Here is a 22,592-nt window from a genome sequence, read left to right as displayed (position 1 = left end):
CGCGTGTTGACTATACTACGAGTACACTCGTATGTGACTCCCCTCTGGAACGAGGGATTATTAATTGAATTAGCGCCTCGCCGGCGAAGAGGATACTGTGAGATCTGTATCTCTGTGATCTGGTCAGCTAATTAGCGGCTAGGCCCAGCTCACAATTTCAGACAGGAAGTTGACAGCCAATTGACAAGTTTCAAATGAAGATGAAACCCTCCATTAGGCGATGGACTTAATGGTTAATAACCAGCGAACCCAAATCAAAATTTGCATATCACAATTTGCGGGCGGGGGAAATGAAAGCCGTGTATCTAAGGAAGCACTGGAAAGTGAAGTGAATTTCCTGCGGCACATCCATCAAGAAATTCGCACGGTATTATTGACAAACGGATATGGGATATGGCGCTTTCAAAGTCGTTTTCCCAGCCATTGTACCGCCCACATCTCATCATTCAAGCACATCCTTATCCGCATTGTCATTACCTCTACACCCCCAGGATACACATCACTCCCCCAATCGGTAAATCACGCTAATAAGCCGGTAATGAACATAATGTAAGTGTAGCCCTCTTCACTGGAGTGTATATTGCATGTTTGGCACACATTCCGTGTGCTCAAACTCCTTGAAGCAGCCCCCCGATTTTTTAGGCCGGAAGAGGAAACATTTGCCGAGGCGAGGGGTTGTGCCAAAACGAGAAGAAAACAATTTTTCACTTTTGTTTTTGTTTAATAGGGCATGCGAAAATACTTCACTGGCCTCCCTTACCCCTGATGGCATTGCCAAGGACCCGTCGTACTGAGTTCATTTCGCAGCTTTTTACCTCCTTTCTGATATTGCCCTGATCATCATTTGTCTCCATTTGCCACACGATTTTGGGTGTTTTGCGCGCATCTTCATCAGACCGAGGGGCAATGTTTTCCACCATCTCGCTGACTGATGGGAGCTTCTTCATTTGTCAATGTAACGCGAAGCGGTCCCAAAAATGCTTTCCTCACATGCCAGCCAGTTGGCCAACACTCTGCCACAGAGTTGGTGGTTGGTGGTAATACTTGCGCACATTTACGTTAAAGGCAAAATGAGTGTGGACATCCCAGTTGCCTGGCCAGCCACTCAGTCAGTTTGCCAAACTGCCAGTCGATCAGCAGACTTTCAATCGTCGCATAGTGGGTTTCGGATATTGATATACATATTAGTGGCTAGGAGTATTACTTTCGGCTGTTTTGATAGCTAACTATTGATAAAATGTATGCGAAAGTGTAACAGCTTTTTCTCTACGCTTTGCCCAAAAATCCCTTCCAACAATTTATGTCTATGGCCAATCTAGCTATCAGTATTTCGAGTCCAGTTCAATCCCATAACCTCCTAGTTTCGCCCCAGGGCTCCTCGTCCTGTGACCACTGTGGACTCCCTGTGAGGAGAGCGTGTAAAAACCCGTCAAATGCCAGGAATACCAAAAATAAAGCGATGCGAATCGATGCGATCGGAGTTGTTGCCCCTGCACGTTGGAGGTTTTGATTTGCGGAGCCATCGGCATTGCCACCGTCATCATCATCATCATCCTCACCTCATCACTTGGGACATATTGGTGACGCTAAGCGGTGGAAAGACAGAGGAGTTCGCGGAAAACACGAGATGTGGGGGGAACTTCGGGGGATTGGCATTGGATCCAGCGGATGACGCGCCTGGCGGTCTGGCCGGAATGGATATGGGTAAACGTGGCTCGTAGTGGAGTGGTGCATGTGCGGCCAAAACGATCAATGAAGTCTCCTCTCGTGGCTTTCGATTGTGGCCGGCAATTCCGATTGCCAAGTTTTTGCCGATCGTGTTGTGTAGTTGCTGTTTTCCTTCGGACGTTTTGGCATTTGCGGCATGGCGCTAATTAACAACTGCCGGTGCTTTTTGAGCCGCTTCAAGAGCTTGGGCCAATTGTTTAGCCTGATGATAAACATTTTTATTGATTTGTGATGATTGCCGACAGGGAGGCACAGTGCAGGGACAGCAGGTGCAGAGATACTCGTACATACTCGTGTACACTGGCATACATAGGTCGGTGCCTCTTTGTCCGATGCAATTTATTAAATGCGATTTATTTGCAATTGCTTCCCAGAAGCAGGAGGTGCTGCAAGATTAGACCTACGATCCCCAACCGGTTTCGGAGCGTTCCGGGAAACAGAAGCGTCATATGTTGGCGGGCCGGGTAATTGCCACCGGTCTTGCAGATAGAGATCACCCAACCGAGATGCCAATTTGTCGCTTTTGTGTGGCACAACACAAGGGGATACGGGCTACGGGTTACGGGTTACCCTGTTGCGCACCTTTTTTATGGCCGTTACGTGTCGCGCTTGCCGAAATAAACCAGAAACGAAATATTCGCCATAAAATTTGGACTTGGAGGAGCCCTCGAGGTGGAGACCTCGCCTCTGGTCGCGCATGTCTGTCAGCTTCCATAAAAACGGAGAATAAAAGACACACTTCTTATCAGATTCTGCCCCCTCCGTTCCACCAATCAGTTCAAAACTTCTAAGTAAAGACATAAAAGAACTCGCACTTTGGCTTCAACTTGTGTTTGTTTTATTTACTAAATATTTTTCAGTTGTCTTCCTTTTGTTTTTCGCTTTTTATACGCTACACATTAAAAATGTTTTGGTGCTTATGTAAGACGTACACTCATATGTAGTTGTATAATCATTTATAGTTACATGGTTAGTTATTGTTGAATCGTGTAATACAATATAAATACTGAATCAAAGGCAATGCCCTATAACGTACATATCTAAAGTAGGTAAATCATAATTGAGGATAAACAGCGGAGTCGAATCTTTGAAAAACTATCACACACAAATGCTTTCTTTTTGTCAAGAGTTTCTACGAGTACACTAGGCGTATGTGTAATATTGATTATGCTTTGACGGTTACTTAACTTATGGAGTATGCAAAGTTGGGTTTATCGTGTATGTAATTATCGTATGTATATGATTAATGCTAAACTGTTTTAATTGCTTTACGTTACAACGCTATAAGTGGCAAGACCTATTGGTTTAAGGGGCCGAAACACATGTTTTGGAGATGCCCAAAATTTGTATAAAAATAAATACGCTAAAACTTCGAAGTTTCTGGGACAAATTTCTGGGAAAAGCAAGTTTGGAAAAAGTATACATTTACTAGGCAGCCTACTAAGAAAGTCTTTCCATCCTTAAGACTGTGCTGAATTACTTGTTTACATCTTAAGAGATTTTTGTCCCATCAATAATATAATATTTCAGGCGCTGCTGGTGGACCTTTCCAATTGCGACCCAATCTCACTTGGACGTGTCTCATGCGGCATTTGTTCTACTTCAATGTACTCCTCGTCATCTGGAGGATTCCCCGGTTCATCTTCCACGGCGGCGGACTCGACTGTATCCGTTTCGTATAGCTCTTGTTTGACAATGGTGGGACTTCTCACCGGACTCTGGCCGGGTGAACTGTTCCGAATGGAGGGCATCTCCACTTTCGATGCTGGCGGGCGTGCCTGTGGTCTCAGCTCGTGCCCCCTTTGGTGGTGCTCCAACTCGGCTCGGAAGTAGAATTTCTCCGGGCACAGACTACAGTCGTAGGGTCGAGAATGGGCTCCGTGTTCGCCCATGTGGTTGAGCAGTCCGCCGGGTGCGGTGAAGACGGCCGAGCAGATGTAGCAGTTGAAGCCACGCTGCTCGGTGCCGGCAAAGGTGTGCTCCACCAGGTGTTCCTGCAGCTTCTGGGCATGTGGCAGGATCATCTTGCACAGATTGCAGCGGTTCTCCACGAACGCCGACGGCGGAGCTGGCAGAGATGCCGAAGGCTCTGAGTGCTTGCCACGTTTTCCATTTAGATTATGCTTACGACAGCACTTGTCACAGAGTTTGGCCGGACCCTCGGTGGCGTCTGGTAGGGGCTCCAAGCACAGAGCACACACTGGCTCCTGCAGACTGCCGCCACTCGAGGCGGACTTTGTGTGGAATTTGGCATGCAGACTTAGCTCGAATTCCGAATGCAGCGTCTGGCGGCAGCAAATGCAGGCTAGTGGCAGGGAGCCACCATCGCTTCCATGCTCCGATAGATGCGCCCTAAAGGCGGCCACATCCTCCAGGGGTTGTCCGCAGTGCGAGCACTTTCCGGACTGCCCCACCTTGGAGTGCTGCAGCTTGTGCTCGGCCAGGATGGCTGGCGAGGGAAACACCTCATCGCATATCAAGCACTTGTGCTTGCCCGTCGAATTGTGACAGCTCTTCATGTGCTGCTCCAGTTCGGCGCGAGACTTAAAGTTGCCGGCACAGTAGGCACATCTCAAGCTGACGCCCGTCTTCAGATTGTGGGCCAATTTGCGATGGGAGTGCAGTTCCGCCTCGCTGCGCAAGTCCTGCCGCTCGCACATTCCGCAACTGAAAGTGGCAGTGCTGGCATTTGGTGGTGGTGGTGCGGTTGCTTGAGGAGCCGGTGGCTGCGAGTTAACAACTCCCTCATTCCCCGAGGGCGATGTGGACTTGGCGGCATACATCTCCATCAGATACCGCTGACTGAGGCCGTACATCAAAGCCGGATGTGGCGAGGTCTGGGCCTTCAGTGCATTGGTGTCCACCTGAAGGGGGCTGTAGAATTTGTTGGCCGAAGGCGGTGCACCACCAGCTTGTGCTCCTCCTCCGCCTCCGCCTCCTGATCCGGCTGCGCCGGCAGCTCCTCCGAACAAACCCTTAAATGCCACATTGTAGTCGATGATGCTGCTGTTGTTGTTTGTGGCCGCTGCTGCCGCCGCCGCTGCCGCCAAAGGAGGCAGCAAGGCATTCACATACAGACTGCCCATGTTGGGCGAGTTGGCCTCCTTCTCCTTGACGCCACCATGCTGACTCTGCATGTGGCGATCCAGCAGAAACTCCACGTGGAAGGTCTCCGGGCAGGAAGGACATCTGAACTGACGTGCATGTGCGGCCAAGTGGAAGTGCATTTCCAGCTCGGAAGAGCAAACTGCGCGGCAGAACATGCACTGCAGCGGATTAGTGGGTGCATTGGAAGTGGCGCCCAACGTGGGATGGCCGCCCAACTGGTGACGCGTCTTCACATGCACATGGAACTCGGCGTCGGAGCGAAAGAGCTCCAGACAGGCGCTGCAGCGGAGCAGCTTGGTTTCCTGGCTGTGGGCACAGGCCAGATGCAGCTGCATGGCCATGCGGCTTTCACAGAGCTCCGAGCACAACGAGCACTTCAGCAGCGTTAGGACGTGCTCCGACAGCAAATGTTGCTGCAGATCCTCCGATTTGGCGAAACTCTTGCCGCAGCTCGAGCTGCAGTTGAACTCTGAGCCCGTGATGAGAAAGTGTCCCACCACATGGCGCTCGAACTCCGATTGCTCCGGCAAACTCAGTCCGCAGTGCGGACAAACCAGCTGCATGCCCTCGGCAATGTGACTCTTCAGATGGTTCCTAAAGCTCTCGAAGTCCGGCAGTCCAGCGTTGCACTGATTGCAGAAGAATACGCCCGGTGGGGCAGTGGGTGGAGCCAGTGGAGCCTGGGCTTGGGCTTGGGGATTGGGTGTCAATGGTCGCCGCTTGTTGCTGCTCAAGTCTGTGGGCAGATCGTCCTCTGCGGGTCGCGACTCCCGCTCCGGACTGCCCAAGTCCGGCTTAATTTTGGGCAAGTCCAGGGCCAGGCGGGGACTGAAAGTGCCAGCGGTGGCCAGGCGATTGAAGTGCTCGTAGTAGGAGTTTGGACTACTCAATCGGTCCATGTGAGTGCCCCGCATGTGCTGAAAAAGTCCGGCGATATTGCCAAACTTCATGGTGCAGTACTCACAGCTCAGCTGGAAGCCTTCGCCCTCCTGCACCGGCGTCTTCACAGCCTGCTGCGGTTGTTCGTGGACACTCTGCAGATGGGCATTGAGTTGCTCCAGGCTGCTGAACTCCGTGACCTTGGGGCAGTAGCTGCATCTGAGCAGAGGAGTGGGTGTGGCGGTGGTGGTAGTGCCTCCCACATGATTACTCCGCGACCTCTTGGGGAAGTCCAGTCTACTGGGACTGCTGTCTGATGCCAGAGCCAAGGCATACCTCCTCTTCTGCAGACTACCATTGCTGGACACCGATGCCGAGGCAGATCCCGTGGACCTTGGACTGTAGTTGAGGGCATTCGGATTGCCACCGGCGGCCAGGATGGCAGCATTCTTCTTGTGCTTCTGCATGTGGGAGGTTAGTGCCGCAGCTGTATTGTAGCCCCTGTTGCACATGCTGCACTGGAAGGGCTTCTGAATGTCATGGGTCTTCATGTGGATCTTCAAGTGGTCACTAAGGAGGGATTAAGTATGGGAAATTTACTGACTTAGCTGATGGCTCACATATTTCGCAAGTCTCCACCACTTACCTCCTGGAAAAGGCTGCCTCGCAATGCGGACACTTGTAGTTCCGCTCGTTGGTGTGCAGTTTCTTGTGGCGATCTCGGGAACGCTTGTGCTTGAAGAGCTTGGAGCAGTATTCGCATTTAAAGGGCAGGTGTTCGGCGTGGCTCTGTAATGAAAACACACAAATTCGGAAAACCCCATTAGCATGAAGATCATCTGGGCAATTAGCCTTATGCCTTATGCCCACTGGGCTATTTGAAATTCTTAGAAGAGCCCCAGACAACAAGGCAGCGTCAACTGTCCGTCTAGCCCAGTTAAAAGTTGCGATGACAACGATGACGACTACGACGACGACTTGGACGACTCCTGGCTTGAATTTATAGATGCGTCAATCTGAATCTGAATCTGCATACCGACTGACTCGACTCGGACTCGGTCTCGGACTCGGACTCAGGCCCAGACGAGTAGGTGTTTCACTTGCGACTCGTGGCTTGTGGACAAAATTCATCTAAATGCGCGACGCCGCTTACTTTTTTCGCAGGTTGGGCTGGAAAAGGGGCAGGTGCTGGAGCTGGGGCTGTGGCTGTGGCTGTGGCTGTGCCTGGCTCTTAAACTACACCCGCAACCGGTTTGCTTTTTGGGTTCTTTTGGCGGCAGTCGGCTTTGAACTTTGAGTGCGGCAACAAAAAAATTAGCCCATTTGTATGCAGCCCCCCAGTTTGGAAAGCCTTAAAATTGCACAATATATGATGAGTTAGCCGGGTTAGTCGCATCCAGATCCACAGAGAGCGTACAAGCTCTCGTGTTGGTTATGGTTTTTTAAACTGTCGCTCCAATCACCATCGCCATCAACGTCCCATAAGCTCAAAGCCCGAATTCCGAACCGTACCAGCCCATCCAGGCGCTAGGATCAAAGCCGGATCGCTACATGTTAGACCCCGGTGGATGATAAAGATCGCTGCTCGGTAGTCCTCAACAGCAGTTGCAATTGGGTTAACAAGTTGCTGATGTCATGGGCGGTGTTGGCAGTTCAAAAAGCATTAAGCCGAATTAGAATTACGGCTGGAGGGGATCAGGGGGCATGTGGGTGAAGTGCGGTGTCCACAAAGGCTCAAAGCTTCGGGTTGTCTTAGATGTTGTCTTAAAGATTTGCCGAAGGAGTGTTAGATAAATGATACAGGTCTGCCATTTTTAAATAATTCACTTGATCCTAATTTGTTTCATTTGGAAGGTGCGGTTTCGCAGAACATAACTTATTTTACATCTTTTTTTTTAAGTATTTTATATTTAGCTTCCAAGTAGTCTCTACTAAAAGAGAGACGAGCATTGCTTTCCTGCTAGATTTTAATTTGCAATGAAACCACCCTTTACAGCCAGGACCTATACCACTTTTGTTTTCAATTAACAAATTGAAATCGCATTTCAATTCCCATTCACGCGGGGAAAATCAATGGAACCGCCGCAGATTGTCAATCAAAGTCCTGACGCCCAGAGTGCCTAAAGGTGTCCTAAGTATTTGGAAGTCTGTCACCTAAGGGGGCGAATGTCAATCAAGGGAAAACACCCTGCTCGAGAACAGAATAATCGCCTTAAAAAGATGTCAGGATGGTAATTAGGAACTTTTCCCGCCACCCACTTGTCGTGGAGCCCACCCTTCTAGACTGGAGTTCCCCTGAACTTTCAACCCACTCTCCTGTTGGTAACTCACCTGCACGTGATGCTTCAAGTAGCCGAGACGCGGAAATGTCTTTTCGCAGAACTGGCACTGGTAGGAGCCGTCGCCGCGACTTTTAATCCCCTCTCCTGTCAACTTATCAAACTTGGATGCTCCTCCAGTGGATCCCGCACCTGCGGTGGCTCCCATTTTGGCTTCCTTATTGATTTTGCGCAGCTTGTTGGCTATTTTCAGCGCCTGTTGATGGTGGTAATGATGGTGGTGGTGGTGATGGAAGTGTGGCAAACGTTTCGGCTTCGGCAGATCCTCGCCATCAGCACCTCCATTGATCTTGCCCTCCGTTGGATGATCCTCCTGACCGGCGGCGATTGGAGCTCCGGGCAAGTGGTGTGAATTGGGCGTCATGGTGCCGTCCGAAATGCTAGGCGAATAACTGGACGATGTGTGGGTACTGTACATATCTGGAAGGACACAAGAGGAGATCGATTAGTATCGGAAATGGGACAGGATGCCAAGGAAATTCCAGGATCGAAAAAGTTCAATTAAACTGCAATTTGTAATACCGAACGAATATCTATGGTTGGTTATTTCACGAAGAGAGTCAACTGGGCACACAATGTATCTAATAATGGTCTTTCTACCATGGGAAGCTGTTGTTTAATGAGAGTAGATTCCGTCTTATCGAGTGGGCGGCTGGGGCTGCATCCTGTTTAGCGGCGCTTTGGGGGCCGGGACAGGAAATCAACGTCGGCTATCAAATGCTGGACACGGAATTAATTCAATTAGCCGGGCAACATTTGGTGTTGACCAGGCGACACCCCATTCCAGTGGTCGGGGTATGAGCTGTAAGCGAGTCTCATGCAAACTAATTGCGCTTTGTTCTTGCTGCGGTTTTAATTACAGGCCCCAGCATCCATGAGGGTCACTTGATTCCCCCCGGATTCGGATCACCACGCGCCAAGTGCCGATGTTCACTTTCCGTTTTCGACAACTTTTAATTAAGCCCAATTGCGCATGATCTTCGCTACTGCATCTGTATCTGTATCTGTTTGGATAATGCTCTGGGTCGAGGGAGCGTGGTTGTCAGGCCGTGTTTTACCCCCGATCGGTTGCACTGTGATCTGGTCTAAGTTCCACTCTAATTGGGAAACATCAAGCTGATGCATCAGCCACTTGATTCGCTCATTCGTCTTGATCTTTGGGGTTAAAGAAAGTTGTAAGAGATTTGAACCCATTCGGATTTGATTGAAATGTTGCTGATGGTCAAGTTAAGGGGGTAAGGAAGTCAAGTGTCAAAGAGTTTGAACTGATTGGGCAAGATTGATGAAGCTGTTCTAGGATTTATGGCAAGAGTTGACATGAAGACCATTTCGAAAAGTATACATTTCGTTTAAGAAGTTTATAATAAAAGTCAAACTTTCCTTTTAAATATTTTGTGGCATGAGTAGGGTTTATGATTAGGGGTAGGCAAACTAAGATAAAGCTTTGAAACCTGTTAATTTTTACTGACATCATATGAATTGATTTTCCGTCGGCACATGCACATTGACTAAAAATAATTTTATAAGCTGTGACATTTACCCTGTTGGGTTTCAAAGGATCCCAAAGGTTGGTATACAAAATAATCCATCGACAACTAAACATTTTTTTGGAATATGCCCAAATTCTTTTCGAAAATCCTTGGAATTTACCGTTGTTGCTGATCTCCTTGGTGGCCTGGATCTTTTCAATTAAATTCTCCAAACGCGAACTGGGACCACGATACAACATCTTTAGGGCCATCATATCATGGCATGGTATTGTCTTATTTAACTTCTAGTTAATTTATTTAATGTGATTTGAACTAAATTCGGTTAAGGAGGCACTTTAGCTGCACTTTCTTGACAAACACCAAGCACTTTCAGTTTGGGCCCTTGCTGCACCAAAGGATCATTATATCTGTATTCTGATGAATGGGTTGTTAGTGTTTTTTTTTCCCAAAGCGCGAGGCGCGAGACGAAGGACGTCCAATTGCCGCGAGCACCAAAATGTGACTAAAATCAGAGCCGCAGAGCCAAAGGCCGAGTGCCAAAGAGCCCAACGGAGAAAGAGAGAGAGACAGCGAGGGAGAGAGAAGGAGACGGAAGGAGAGGGCGACAACTAGGCGAACTGGTTTTGGATTTTTTGCCTCTGTGTGCGTGCCTTTTGGGATTCTCGGCCAACAAATGAGAAGCAACACACAGCGAACGTAATTTAAATGGCGCCCCCACCCCACCCCCACTAATACACACACACACACGTGTGTACACGCACACGGGCGAGAGTGAGAAAGCTTCGTGTGTATATAAGCACCACACACTGATATCCCGAAGTAAAAGCCGAAGAAGTTGCGTTCGTGGGCGAGAGCGAGATGCCGCCACACAGAGTGCGCAAAAGAGAGAGGGCGAATTCGTCGTTGTGTTGGTGCCCCCATCGAACACATAGACGCTATATAGGCAGGCACACAGACACCACTGCACAGGGGCTGGCGAAGGGCGGAGCATGGGATCCAATGGGTCGACGCGGCCAGAGGGTCCCCGATGGGCCGAGGGGAGGGGGCTGCGGGCGGAAGCGGGATGGCAAATGCGTTTTATACTTTATTTATGTGCACATAAAAATTTAATTTGGCCAAAACGCCAGGTGATGATGTGATATTTCACCACTTTCTGTCCGTTTTCCCCCTTTTTTTGTGGTTTTTGTTTTCTATTTTTTTAAGCGAGGTTTGACTTTGATGAAGGAATAGCTTTTTTGGGTTAATTACTTGCTAGGAGCATTGAGTACATACACAAAGGGTAATTAAATGTTAGTTAAATGTTAATAAAATGTAAATATAGAACTTTATCTACGGTAAAGTAATATAGTCGGTATTTGGAAGTTTGGCTTAAGATATGGCTTATGATATGCATTATGATTATTAGAATAATAATGGGTTTTGCGGGTAGGGTTTTAGGTTCCCGAGATCTCGACGTTCTTACGGACAAACAGGCGGACAGACGGAATCCTTGCTTCCTCTACCTGATACATACTTTTTAACGAATCAGAATAGCCTTTTACTTTACGAGTTACAATTCTACAAACCTTTGACTGGCATAAACGCAGTAATTTGTATACATTTCCATAAAAATCTAGGCAAACCCTAAAATGGTTAAGTGTCAATTGGCTGTCGTTGCTCATATCAACATATGAACATGACCGCAAATAAACAGTACACAGGCAATAGAAAAAGTACAAAGTTAAATTGACGCCAGAAAAGAGACGATAAAAACGAAAGCCAAGCGGCCAAAACACGTTAAAGCCATTAGCGCGTACCCGTCAATTTGGCAAGCGAATTGTTGCGAAAAGCGATTGTGATGCCGGAAAATGTATAGCAGGACACCGCATCCGGTGGCCAGAACGAGGACTACACACAATGCACTCACTGAAAGCCAAATTAATTATGCATACGGCGGCGGCTGTGACAGCGTAGCTGGAAAAACGTCAGCAAAGTGCAGCAAATAAAAGCTGAAATTGTGCGAACTGTCAACAGCAGCAGTTCACTTAGGGAAAAATATACCTTCCATCTACGTCTCTATATCTTTTTCATAAATAAGTTCTAAGGCTTTAAGATGTCTAAATATTGCTAAGTAACAGAAATCCTAAAAAATTGTTTCTTTATGCTGTACAGCTTTGTAAATACATCTTGGTAATTCCTAATTCCTAAAATAATGCCTTAAGCAAAAGCTAAAATTCAAGCCTCCTTAGTTTATTAAACATTTAAGCTATTTAAGTGATTTAACATCTCAATGTAAATGGAATTTGGGCTTTCATTGATGCCTTGTCCTGAAAATAAGAGTTGATACTATAAGTCCTTTTTTGAGGTGTATCTACTCTTAAGCTCCGCACTTTGCACCTGTCCTCTCCATTCTTTTAGCCCAAATCCTTTGTCAGGTGCCGTAAAACTATTAAGGCAATTAAGAAATCACTTTTCACTATTTTAGCCCCACTCCAACTTTTGTTCTTCTTTTTTCGCTATGCTTTTTTTCAATTTTCTTTTTAGCTTAACTCCGATTGGTGGCTGACTGAGTTGGCCAATCGCAGCGCTCTCTGCCGGCGCATGCGTCGCTGTTACCGCTTTTGCACAACAAAAATAAGAAAAAACAAAAACAACAAGAGCCAGTACATGAGCGGCACATGTAGAAAGAGATGGCTATCGATGGAGCTGTCGATTCGGGTTCCTCGGCTTTTAACAGTTAACGCTCGATTTGCTAATTGACGTCGCCAGGTTTGTCGTTTGAGTCTTTGGTTTGAGGTTGGGCAATGCTATGTGGTACATTCAGGTCGGTAATGATTGCATTTCTATGGAACTTAAAAAACTGAATTTTTAATTCTTTTAAGTTGGTTTTCATGTAAAATGATTCTGTGTCGATGAAAAGTTGAATACATTTGCTGATGCGATTAATATATTAAGCTTAAATCTTTTATATCAGAAATATTGATACATAAAATGTTCCTATGAATTAAAAAAATAAATGTAAGTTACTCGAACACAGTTATATTTTGGAGTTACCTCAACCGCTTAATAATTAATACTTTAATTAAAGTGATTTATTTTGTATTATTTTCGCTACGCCATTTGCTTAATCGAGCTCGAGTGTCAATTCCTCAAAGCTAATCACTTCGTTGTCCGATACCCCTTTTCGAACATCATTGTCCCATTACAGCGGTGTTCAATTACAAATACCTCCAATTAACCTAATAAGGGGCAACAGAAAGCTTTAACCTTTGACCTCCCTCAAACGAAACTTTGTCGCAAGTCAAGAGTCGGGAAAAAACCCACAAAACGAATTTATCAACGGCCATCCTAAGATCAAATTGCAATTTAAGTTAATTTTTCGCTTTCTACATATTTAATGACAGAACAAGATAAAGTTTTCTGTGCGACAACAATTTTCGTAATTGTAAGAGGGAATCTGGATTTTCCATTTTCCATTTTAAATTCTAATTGCCCTTAGATGTTATTTATGTCCAGGCACATTTTACCCAATTTCCCATTTGGCCGCTGAAAAATCAACTTTCGGCTGAAAAATGTTAAAAGTTACCCATACCCCCACTCCGCTCGACATTGAGCCACTTTAGTCCTCCATCTCCGGTGTTAATTACGTTTGAGTGACAGTTTTGTGACAGGCCACGACAAGTGGGTAGGATGGTTGGACTTTTTGGGTGGTGGTGCGGTGGTTGGGCGGTAGTTGGGCGGTGGGTGAAAGGGTGTCGGCACAGGTAAATTGTGTCGCCCAGCCTTGCTGCCCGATCCTTTTCCTGTGCATTTTAAATGCGCGGCTAATGCAAAGTCCGCTTCAACTTTTCACCGAGCTTTCCAGATTTGCAGTTGGTCAGCAGCAGGACCTCATGTGTCACTCGTCGTCCTTGATGTGTGTGTGTGTGTGTGTGTGAGAGAGAGTGTGTTTGCTGACAGCCAAAGGGTTTCGCCAGCGCCCTCATGCATAATAGATAAATTATAAAAATATATGCCGTGCTTGGGAGTTGGGTAGGTGGAACAGGAGAGACCTGTCAGCATGTCATCCATTGTCCTGCCGGCAGCCAAAGTGTCCTTTTGTTTCAGCGCATTTTAAATTAGCCATTCTCGGAAAAAGTCACTCAGATTGTCACTTTGATGTCCTGACAGCTGCCCAGACCCCACATCCAAACTAAAAACCAAAACCCATCATCAATCCTAAGTCCGAGTTCTATGTGTCTCCACAGATTTCCATCTTTCCGTGGTCTCATTCCGGCGCTAACGGCGCAATTAATCAGTCGCTTGAGGACACATTTAATTAGAGCCGCAATCATTTGGTGGTCAAGACTGGGCCCAGAAAAGGTTTACTCATGTCACAGGATCATTTTTAATTAACGCTGACATTTTTTGTGGACTTTCGCGCTCATGACTTGCTGATGATTGAAATTTTAAATGAAAGAGCAACACAATGAATAAAAACCGTGTGTACTTTTCAATGATGATGGCTCTTCACCTACTTTCGCAACTCCTGTGAGGAGTCGCATCCTTCGTGGTGGCCACTCCACACCTCTCGGCTTTTCCTTCACCTGGAACCCAACTGCGCTACCCTCCCCCCGCATTAGAGACAACTCTTAGACATATTTACCAAACAAACAATTATCCTCGTAATCTGATTTCGATGATGACCCCTCTTTGGCATATTGTCAAGTCATGCTCACTCAATGGTCCATAATGATGATCCCTTCGGATTGCATCACAGCCGTATCTCGATCGCAAAGTTGCTCAATGAAAAATGAAGTTCCTCAATGGTGGACAAGGAGTGCCGGGGATTTGTCTCAATTCGGAACGAGGCGCTGACACAAATCAATCAGACAGTGCAGTTGGCAGGTAGAAGTGATCGGGGATCAGTCTGGCCCAGGGATCTTGATCGCCCGTCAAGGGGTAATGATGGGTCTGGCGACGTGTCGAGGGCGTCCTGCGGTGGCTAAATCCGCCGGTTTTGAAAAGGGTTTCTCAAAACGATTTCGATGACGCTCTGCCCAACCGACCGTAATTGACTTTCGCACCTGTTTGTGGACGCACTAGCTCTCACTCACAGGAATGAAAGCCCATTGAACCGCAGAAATGTGGGGATAGTGGGGAAATGAGCGGTGGCACGTGCTGCCCAGTTTTGTGGCTTTAACTGGGAGCCAGAACAATGCCCCACAGCTGCCACTCCTAAACGGTCTTTGACCATCAAGCCATCAAATCGCACGCGTGCCAGCCGCCATAAACTTGGAGGGTCTGGGACCGAGTCCAGAAAATTGAAATGCATTGCAGAGTGGCCGGACGAAGGGAAGTAACTGAACTGAAGTGAAGTGAAGTGAAGTCCAGAAACCAGATTAACATGTCCGATTGCCACATCCGAGGTCTTTTGTACTTGCTCCGATTCCGATTCCGGTCGCAGATATCTCCGCTGGAGTTCTTCAACTCCACTCGGAAACTTCAGACGGAAACTAGAACTTCACGGCGATTCAAGTGGCATGATAACGGGGTTCACTCGGAATTGGGTTTACGACACTTTTTTCTGCTTCTGGTTTTGTTTGGCCCCGCTGATGGTGATCATAATCATAAAATTATTTTATTACAAGGCAGTTTCTGCCTCGCATTTGACTAATAAGTGGGGGAATTGAGGCGGGACGATGATGATGGAAGCTGAGGGTGAGGACAGCTGTTGGGGTCCAGCTGGGGGTCATTGTCAATGAATTATGAATGAAATATCTCTAAGGAGCAAGGAGGACAGGACAGGAACTATAGCTTTCCAAAGCATCAAGAGATGAATGCCACTTTGGCATCTAATAAGTTAAACTTTCAAGTGCTGATGGAAGTGTTCAATTGAGCACAACTACTAATTGGATGGTTAACTCGCACGTTGTTATCCAAATTTTCAACCCAATTCTCCGGACATCAAAATCCCCAGACAAACAAATGGGGTGGCTCCGAGCCTCGCCAAGATTTATAAGCTGTTACCTGCTGAGCCTGCGTGCCCATAACAATATGTCTATATTAAATCCTTTAAGATCAAATAACCAAAGCAGCAGCCATTTGGCAAGTGAAACATTTCAACGCGTATTTCATTTAAATTACCCCAAATTTATACTCGAAAAGCGAGACGAGCCAAATACATGAGTATATGAGTGTGGTGTGTGTGGGTGTGAGATGGAGATGGAGAAAAGGGCGGAAAGTCAGAGCTGAAAGGGTTCCCCTGGGATTTTCGTACGCGGAATTGCGCCTTGGAGTCGCATAAGGACGAGGAGCAACCCAGAACTATGCACATGGGAGCTACCAAAAAAAAAGAGGAGAGCAAACCAAGGAGCTATATGCCAGTGGGTGGGTGGTAAAAATGCGATACACGGACGCTGGCTGCTTTTATTTTTGCATCGTAAAAGGAAATGAAAACGTCTTTCGCGGAAAGTTTGCTTTTCCAGTGCGGCCGGCACCGCGCGGCAATGGGTCCAAAAAATAAAAAAAAAAACTTGGCGAAAGGCGGACGAACCACCAAAGGCGCATAAATCATCCAAGGTGGCAATAGCAGCAGCAACTTGGGCGTGTCATAACTTCGGAGCCAGAAACCCAGTTGGCCATGGCCCGTGGGATCGAAAACAATGAGGATGGAGCCGGCGAAAGTTGGCGAAAAAAATTGCCAAGAGTCCTGGCCAATGCGCCTATGGTGGGTTACAGGTAGAACAGATCCTGCAACTGACACTGCAGTCCTGCGTTGCAGGACCAACTTTTTTCGCCTTGTTTCCGCTTGTTTAGCTGCGGTGTCAGGGCGGTTTTACACCTGAGATTGCGATTACTTTGTCCGGACAGGCGGGCAAGTTGGGTTAAAGTTTTCGAGATCCTTATACCCTAAGGTGAGTGGGTGTCTGCATTTCGTGGGATGGATTAAAGCACATGAACGTATATACTCACAAAGTGTGCTCAGTATATACTCATAAAGTGCTGTTAAATCTAATCGTTATGGATCATTACCTCCTACTTCCCATATATGTTACATATCGTGTTTTATAAGCATGCCATCGAAAACATAGTTCGCATTCGATCGCTGAACAACGAGCACATCTCAGTTGTTAAGTATCTGCAAGATACCAATTTGTTGAAGCCAAAAATGGTTTGAAGAGTGTGTGAATGTCGCCGCCTCCTTTTAGGCGGCTCCTCCCCCTGAGAGCCGCGGAAGGCAGCGAAAACTTTCTAATGACTTGTCGGCGGTGTAAGGAACTTTAGTTGTGGACACTTTGCTGGTCCGAGCTGTAATTAAAACGCATTAGATTTGTACTTAGGATAGCCCGGTGACCCAGTTACGCGACGGTGGCTGGATCTTCGGGAGGGCGGTGTGCCCTAAAGAGCCGGAGAGTTCTCTACGTGATGATCGCATTGATCCGTAGTAGTCAATTGGCCCTTTTGAGTGCCACACACCAAGCTGGAGAAGCGGTTCATTAACCGTGGCGATGTCATCTCGCCGGGCTAACCAGTTTTCCCCAAACACAGATTTCTATCTCCGAGTGCGGTGCGTAAAGCAATTTGCGCTGATGATGAGACGACTTCTTGGGAAAGCAACGGTTCAAGTGCTGTGAGAATTCGCCACTTTAAGCAATATCCAAGACTCCACTCGACCCACGAAGGCAACTGCCATCCCAAGCCCCAAAAACCTTTGACCAGAGCAATTATTTATGGCCTCGAGACGCGAGGAAGGGGCCAACTCTCTGTTTGTCTTGTAAGACAAATGTGTAATTAATTGCGTCGCATCAAAAGGAAGCTCTAAAACTATTTGCATACGAGCATGGTAAATTGTCTTCGCTGTCTCATCTTGAACTACACGTGCAATTAATAAATCAAAAGGGACAGCCTAAGCCCAGCGCGTCCTTTCGTCCTTCCGTCCTTCCGAAGCGGAAGTCTCGGGCCGGGCTAAGACAAATAAATGAAGTGACTGGAACCGAAAAACTTTGCCAACTTAAGGTATTCTTTTCTGCAAGTGGCAGGAGTGCCATTTCTGTGGGCCAGGGCGGGGGTTCCACTGCAACTAATTGCATTTCATTGCATACATTTAGGATGCCCCCGAATCCTTTGGCTCCTTCCTCTCGCTTGCAGCCGCAATCACTTCGCACACACAACGTAAAACGTTTCAAAATTGTGCTCAAATAGCCAGTGAGAGATTTCCTTGGAGTTGCCAAATGGGTTGAGGTGGTAAGCCAACCACAAGTGCCAAGTGCCTCGAGTCCTTAAAGGGGAGAGCGAGAGGAGGCACGGATCACAGGAAGGATGCGCTGGCCAAGTGTTGAGTGCTTGCTGTGCTTGCACTGTGAGAACTTTCTAACAGTTTGGGTTATTGGAAACTATACAAATTATATACACCATAAAACATATGTACCGTCAGTAAGTCAAGTTTACTTAATCTTTGATTTAATTACCTTTATGAATATTTACCTATTTATTTCGCTGTGCCATTTACTTTGTAATATTTTCTCAAAGTGTAGAGAAAGGATAAGACAGACAAGCAGCTGGGCAAGTTTAGCTGCGGAGTAGTGAAGTCAAGTGAAGACTGAGTTGTGTGCATGAATGAATGAATGAATGAAAGGGGGCGGCAATGGGCAGCCCGTTCAGAATGCTGCCGCCGGCAAGGACGTTGTTCGTGGCAGGAAGAGCAAAAAGCACAAGAAGGAAGTTGTGAAAAAATAGCAGTCGCCACAAAACGAAACAAATAACACAGAAAAAGCATTCGGAATGGCACTAGAGAGAAATGTGGCCAAGTGTAAGGGAATGGTAGAGGGTCCACAGGATGGTTGGATGGCTGGATGGCTGGATGGCAACCATTCGGCTGGGAGGTGATGGCGGAGAGGTCATGTCGTGGCCGTAGCTCATGATGCTGCCGGGTCTCCATTTCTGGCATCTCCGTCTGTCTCTCAGTCTCTTCGACAGCTCGTAAACGGCAGCCAGGATATGGGAAAGTGATGGCACAAGGGGGATCTGGGAGGGAGTGGGAGCTGCTCTGGTCCCAACTTGAATCCGAATGCTGGCCCGAGTTCAGCTTGGTGTTGATTGCTGTTTGGGGTTTTTAAAACGTAGTTAGGCTGCCCGGCAGCCACAGGACCGCAGCATATGGAAACGACACCCGCGGCACAGGTGTAGAGCACCCTGGAGTGCCATCTCCGGCAGCCAGGATAACACCCCCAACGCCAATTTCAATGGTTATGGCTCCAGCACGCATGCTGTGTATTGTCGGGACTAGAAATGTGGCAACATACACACGGGTTGTGTGACAACACCTAACGCTTACCTGAGTAAAAGCTGTCCAGGCTCTGCAACTCCTCATCGTCGTAGTCCTCGTCTCCGCTGAGACTGAGTAGCTCGTCGTCCAGTTCTAGATCCTCCGGCTCATCCGCATCCACCGCATCTTCTTCGTGGCCTGCAGTGAAAAGGAAAAGCTTATTTTAGCCTGGATTGCGAAGGGGCAAATGCAGTTGGGACTTGACCTCGACGTCTTGGATGGAAATAGCTTGGTGGCACAACGGGCAGGAGCAGCAGGATGCCCTTTCCGGATCCCCAAGTGCAAGGAATTTTGATTATGCTAAGCCCCAGGGTGCCATAATTCCATGCCCCCTCCGGCAAGTAAGCCCCGATGTACTACTGCTCCCTTCCCCCAATACCCCCAAACACTAGAAGTTAAGAGCACGGAAGAGTACAGCTTCGAACTGCGCATGTCCTTTTAAGAGTTCCCAAAAGAGAGTTTTGCGCAAGAGAGCTGCTTGTTTTGGTCTCTCATTTCGAAGGAACAGCTGTTGGCAGCACGTGCTGCGAGTCTTGGGCAGCAGGATGTGTAAATGGGGGCAGGGGGAAAAGTTTGTCTACAGTGCCACACAAGTCGGCATTACTCATACGCAACGTTTGACGTGCCTCCTGGTGGGGCAGTGTGGGGTGCCCAGTGGCTCACGTGAGTGAGTGTCTGACTTGGGTCTTGGCAAGCAAGCCAAGAAGCTGATCCTCAGGGATATGCTAATGGGGTTGCGTTACCTGGAGGACAGTGGGAATCGGGTATTGGTGAATATGAAAAGGATAGATGAAATGTCAGGCCATTAATTGGAAAATAAATAAAGTTGCGTTACTGTGGCACACAAGTGTTGCGTATGAATAGAAACCAGGCTAGCATAAATTCAAGGGTTGGATGTGATAAATAATAATGCTTCACAGCAAAGTTGTTAATAACGTTTGGAAAGGCGATATCTCGAACTTTTCACTCCACCTACAAATTCCAATCTTACTCAGTTCTCATAAAACCCAAACTGGTGTGAAACCCTTCGACATGAACTCATCAAGCCATAGACCATCAGGCTTTCACAGCACTAGCTACTTTCGCGAATTCGGCTTTTACTAGTTTCTAATGACAAAATGAAATTTCGCGGGCACTGTAGCGCTGCTACCTCAAACAAGAAAAAAAAAGAAAAATAGTGGGAGGTAGTGGGAGGGTGTGAGTGAGAGGGTATGGGTTCTGCAACATTCTAAGCGCTTGAGAATTTCCTTGATGGCTCGTCGTTTCGGCGACGTTTCGATGATGTGGCTCTGTGGCTGTGGATCTGCTTTTATGCCACTTTGCATGCCAGCACATAAAGCACACAGAATGTGTGAGAGGATAGCGGAAAAGGACGAATGCGGAGGCTGGCAGGACTCTAAGCTGCCAGTGAAGCTGGGCTGGACCGCCACACGTCCAATAATCCTTGTCCTGCAGCTGGGGAATACTTCATCAGCGGAAACAAAATTTTACGAATTTCTCTCTGCGATTGCATGTGTGTGTGTGCGTATGTGTGTATTTTTCGGACGAGTATGTAATGTTGTGTGAGTTGCACGTGCGGGCTGACTGGCTCCATCTGGCGGACGGACCCTGGACCCAGCAACAGCCCGGGACAAGTTTTTAACATGCCAAAAACGCATCTCGCGCCTGGTTGATTTCTCCTCGGCAACCGATGCACGGTGCACTGTGAGAAAATTGTGGTAAGTCAAGAAACAAATTCTGCTCTCATAATACTGGGTTGCTGAAGAATTCCTATTTTGGGCAGACCATTCAATAACTCCAAAGATGTATCTAAGTCTTGTATTTGATGAATCTTCGACATTTTTACTCATCTTACTTACTGAATAATTATTTGGCACCTTTTTTTCAGAGTGCATATGCAGAAATGACGACGACTTTGACTCCCATTCCCTTTTCCCGCTGTATCTCCGTCTCTCTGATGATGCCTGATGATTATTCAACATTCGCTCTGTTGGGAGTCATATGCCACGCCCCCAGCCTTCTGCTGCCCACATGCATCTCCGGTCGCTGCTCTGCTTTTTCGACTTCGCCTGACGCAAAATTGGCTTTCGTCGAATTGTTGCTTTGAGTTTTGCAAATTTTTCGACACTACACCAATGGAGGGGCGGTGATGCAGGGGGCGTGGCAGCTGGGGATCCAAGAGAGAAGAGGCGAGAAGGTTCTGCAATGCATTCATCATCATCATCGTCATCACCAACACCATCGTCAGCCATCGACTGGTGTTGCCTGGCTAATTTTATGACTCTCTCGCATCTTTCGCGAATCATGTTAATGAACCAGCTATCCGTGTGCGTGCATGTGTGTGTGCCAGAATATCTCCACACGTGTGCGTGTGTGTGTGTGTGTGTGCGGTTGGCGACCATAAATCGAACGAAATTTGCATATCCGACTAGCGCCATCTTGCGGCCATTTTTACGACTTTCGGGGCTTTGTGGTGCAGCTGCTGATTATTGTGAAGTTGTTCGGCCACGCCCACCCACTCTGTTCCGCCCCCATACACACAGAACCACACCATGCATGCTGGCACTTTGGGAGCCGCTGCAAGCTGCACTCGCTCAGATTTCCCAAAGCGCCGCCGCCTACGAGAACAACAACAACGGCAGCGAAATAAGCGGACAAAGTCCAGAAGAGTACTATCCTATCAGGGGCGTAGTTGGGGATTTCCCCAGGGTGGGGGTTGCTTAAATAGTACTACGATATCACCAGCTGATGTGGGCTATGACCTTCATTCGGTAGATAAAACTTTTACAGAAAATTTCAGAATATTATATTTTGGGCACTATTAACTTAGTTCTTAAATATCTTAATTTGTTTACTTAACTTTTTTTTTGAATATAGACAATTTCCAAAGAAATACCTAAATTCCAATTTTTGATTAATGACAATTGAAGCTTACAAATTACAATTTTCTGCTTATAATTCCCAACTCGTGATTTGTGGTACTCTGGGAGCCGAATCGCATTTATTTGAGTGTGGTTACCCCCAGGCTAACTCCCGCCACCACTGTCAACAACAACAACAACAACAATATCGCCGTGGTGGGACAAAAGAATGGTACAAAGGGGAAAGGAGTGCGGAGAATGGGAGATGGGAGTCCAACTCGGACTGCGCCAATCCCGTGGGAAAAAGACTGAAGCGGGCGCTCCGCTCAGCTCAGCACAGCTCAGCTCAGCTCCAGTGCGAAGTGGGACCACCTACCGTGTGGTGGCTCTTAATTCGATTCGTTTGCTCCCTCCACTCCACAGACCCCAATCCCGAGCTGCCGCCGCCACCCCCTTTGCCTTGGTGAAACCCAGCGCTCCTTTGCCTTGGCTTCGTTGCCATCGTCGTCGCCGGAGATCCTTAGGGAATTGTTGCGCAAATGCTTTTTGTGTGTTTCTGTTTGAAAATTATTGCAAAAAAGGCGAAATAATAAAGGCAACCGTCAACGTGCATGTGATCGAACCGAAGTTACGGTGGGCGGGGAGGGACGTGTGGCTCTGTGGTCAGGGGCGTAGTGGGGCAGGGTGAAGTGCCTACGGGAAAGTGGGACTCGGATATGTCTCTGATGCAATTATGAAGTGATAAATGAATTATGTATGCACGGGGAATTGGCCCGAATTGGTCATGGTCATCGTCATCACCATTTCCATGGCTGCAATTTGTATATTTATCGATCGCCCACCGCAATCGATTAAAGGTACAGTCATCCCTGTTTTACATTTACAATCAAAGCAACGTGGG

The 22,592-nt window shown here is 47.4% G+C and overlaps 1 protein-coding gene across 2 annotated transcripts in view; it reads right to left on the bottom strand.

The window, feature by feature from the left end:
- Positions 1-2,544: 2,544 nt before the first annotated feature.
- The window catches only part of LOC6549538 (zinc finger protein 423 homolog), a 30,082-nt gene continuing 10,034 nt past the window's right edge, over positions 2,545-22,592 (bottom strand). Inside the window, exons 3-6 of one of the 2 annotated variants that reach the window (XM_026981062.1) lie at positions 18,840-18,968; positions 8,047-8,474; positions 6,362-6,504; positions 2,545-6,285 (exon numbers count right to left, since the gene is read on the bottom strand). In XM_026981062.1, the coding sequence (XP_026836863.1) occupies positions 3,255-6,285; positions 6,362-6,504; positions 8,047-8,474; positions 18,840-18,968 (3,731 nt within the window). In that variant the 3' untranslated portion in view covers positions 2,545-3,254. Of the gene's footprint in view, positions 6,286-6,361; positions 6,505-8,046; positions 8,475-9,704; positions 10,055-18,839; positions 18,969-22,592 lie in introns of those variants that run through there. The other variant, XM_001975590.3, reaches the window with a different exon arrangement.

The sequence above is a fragment of the Drosophila erecta genome, unplaced genomic scaffold (assembly GCF_003286155.1).
Source record: "Drosophila erecta strain 14021-0224.00,06,07 unplaced genomic scaffold, DereRS2 tig00000092-arrow-pilon, whole genome shotgun sequence".
Classification (NCBI taxonomy): domain Eukaryota; kingdom Metazoa; phylum Arthropoda; class Insecta; order Diptera; family Drosophilidae; genus Drosophila; species Drosophila erecta.
This window is presented reverse-complemented; position numbering and strand designations above follow the sequence as displayed.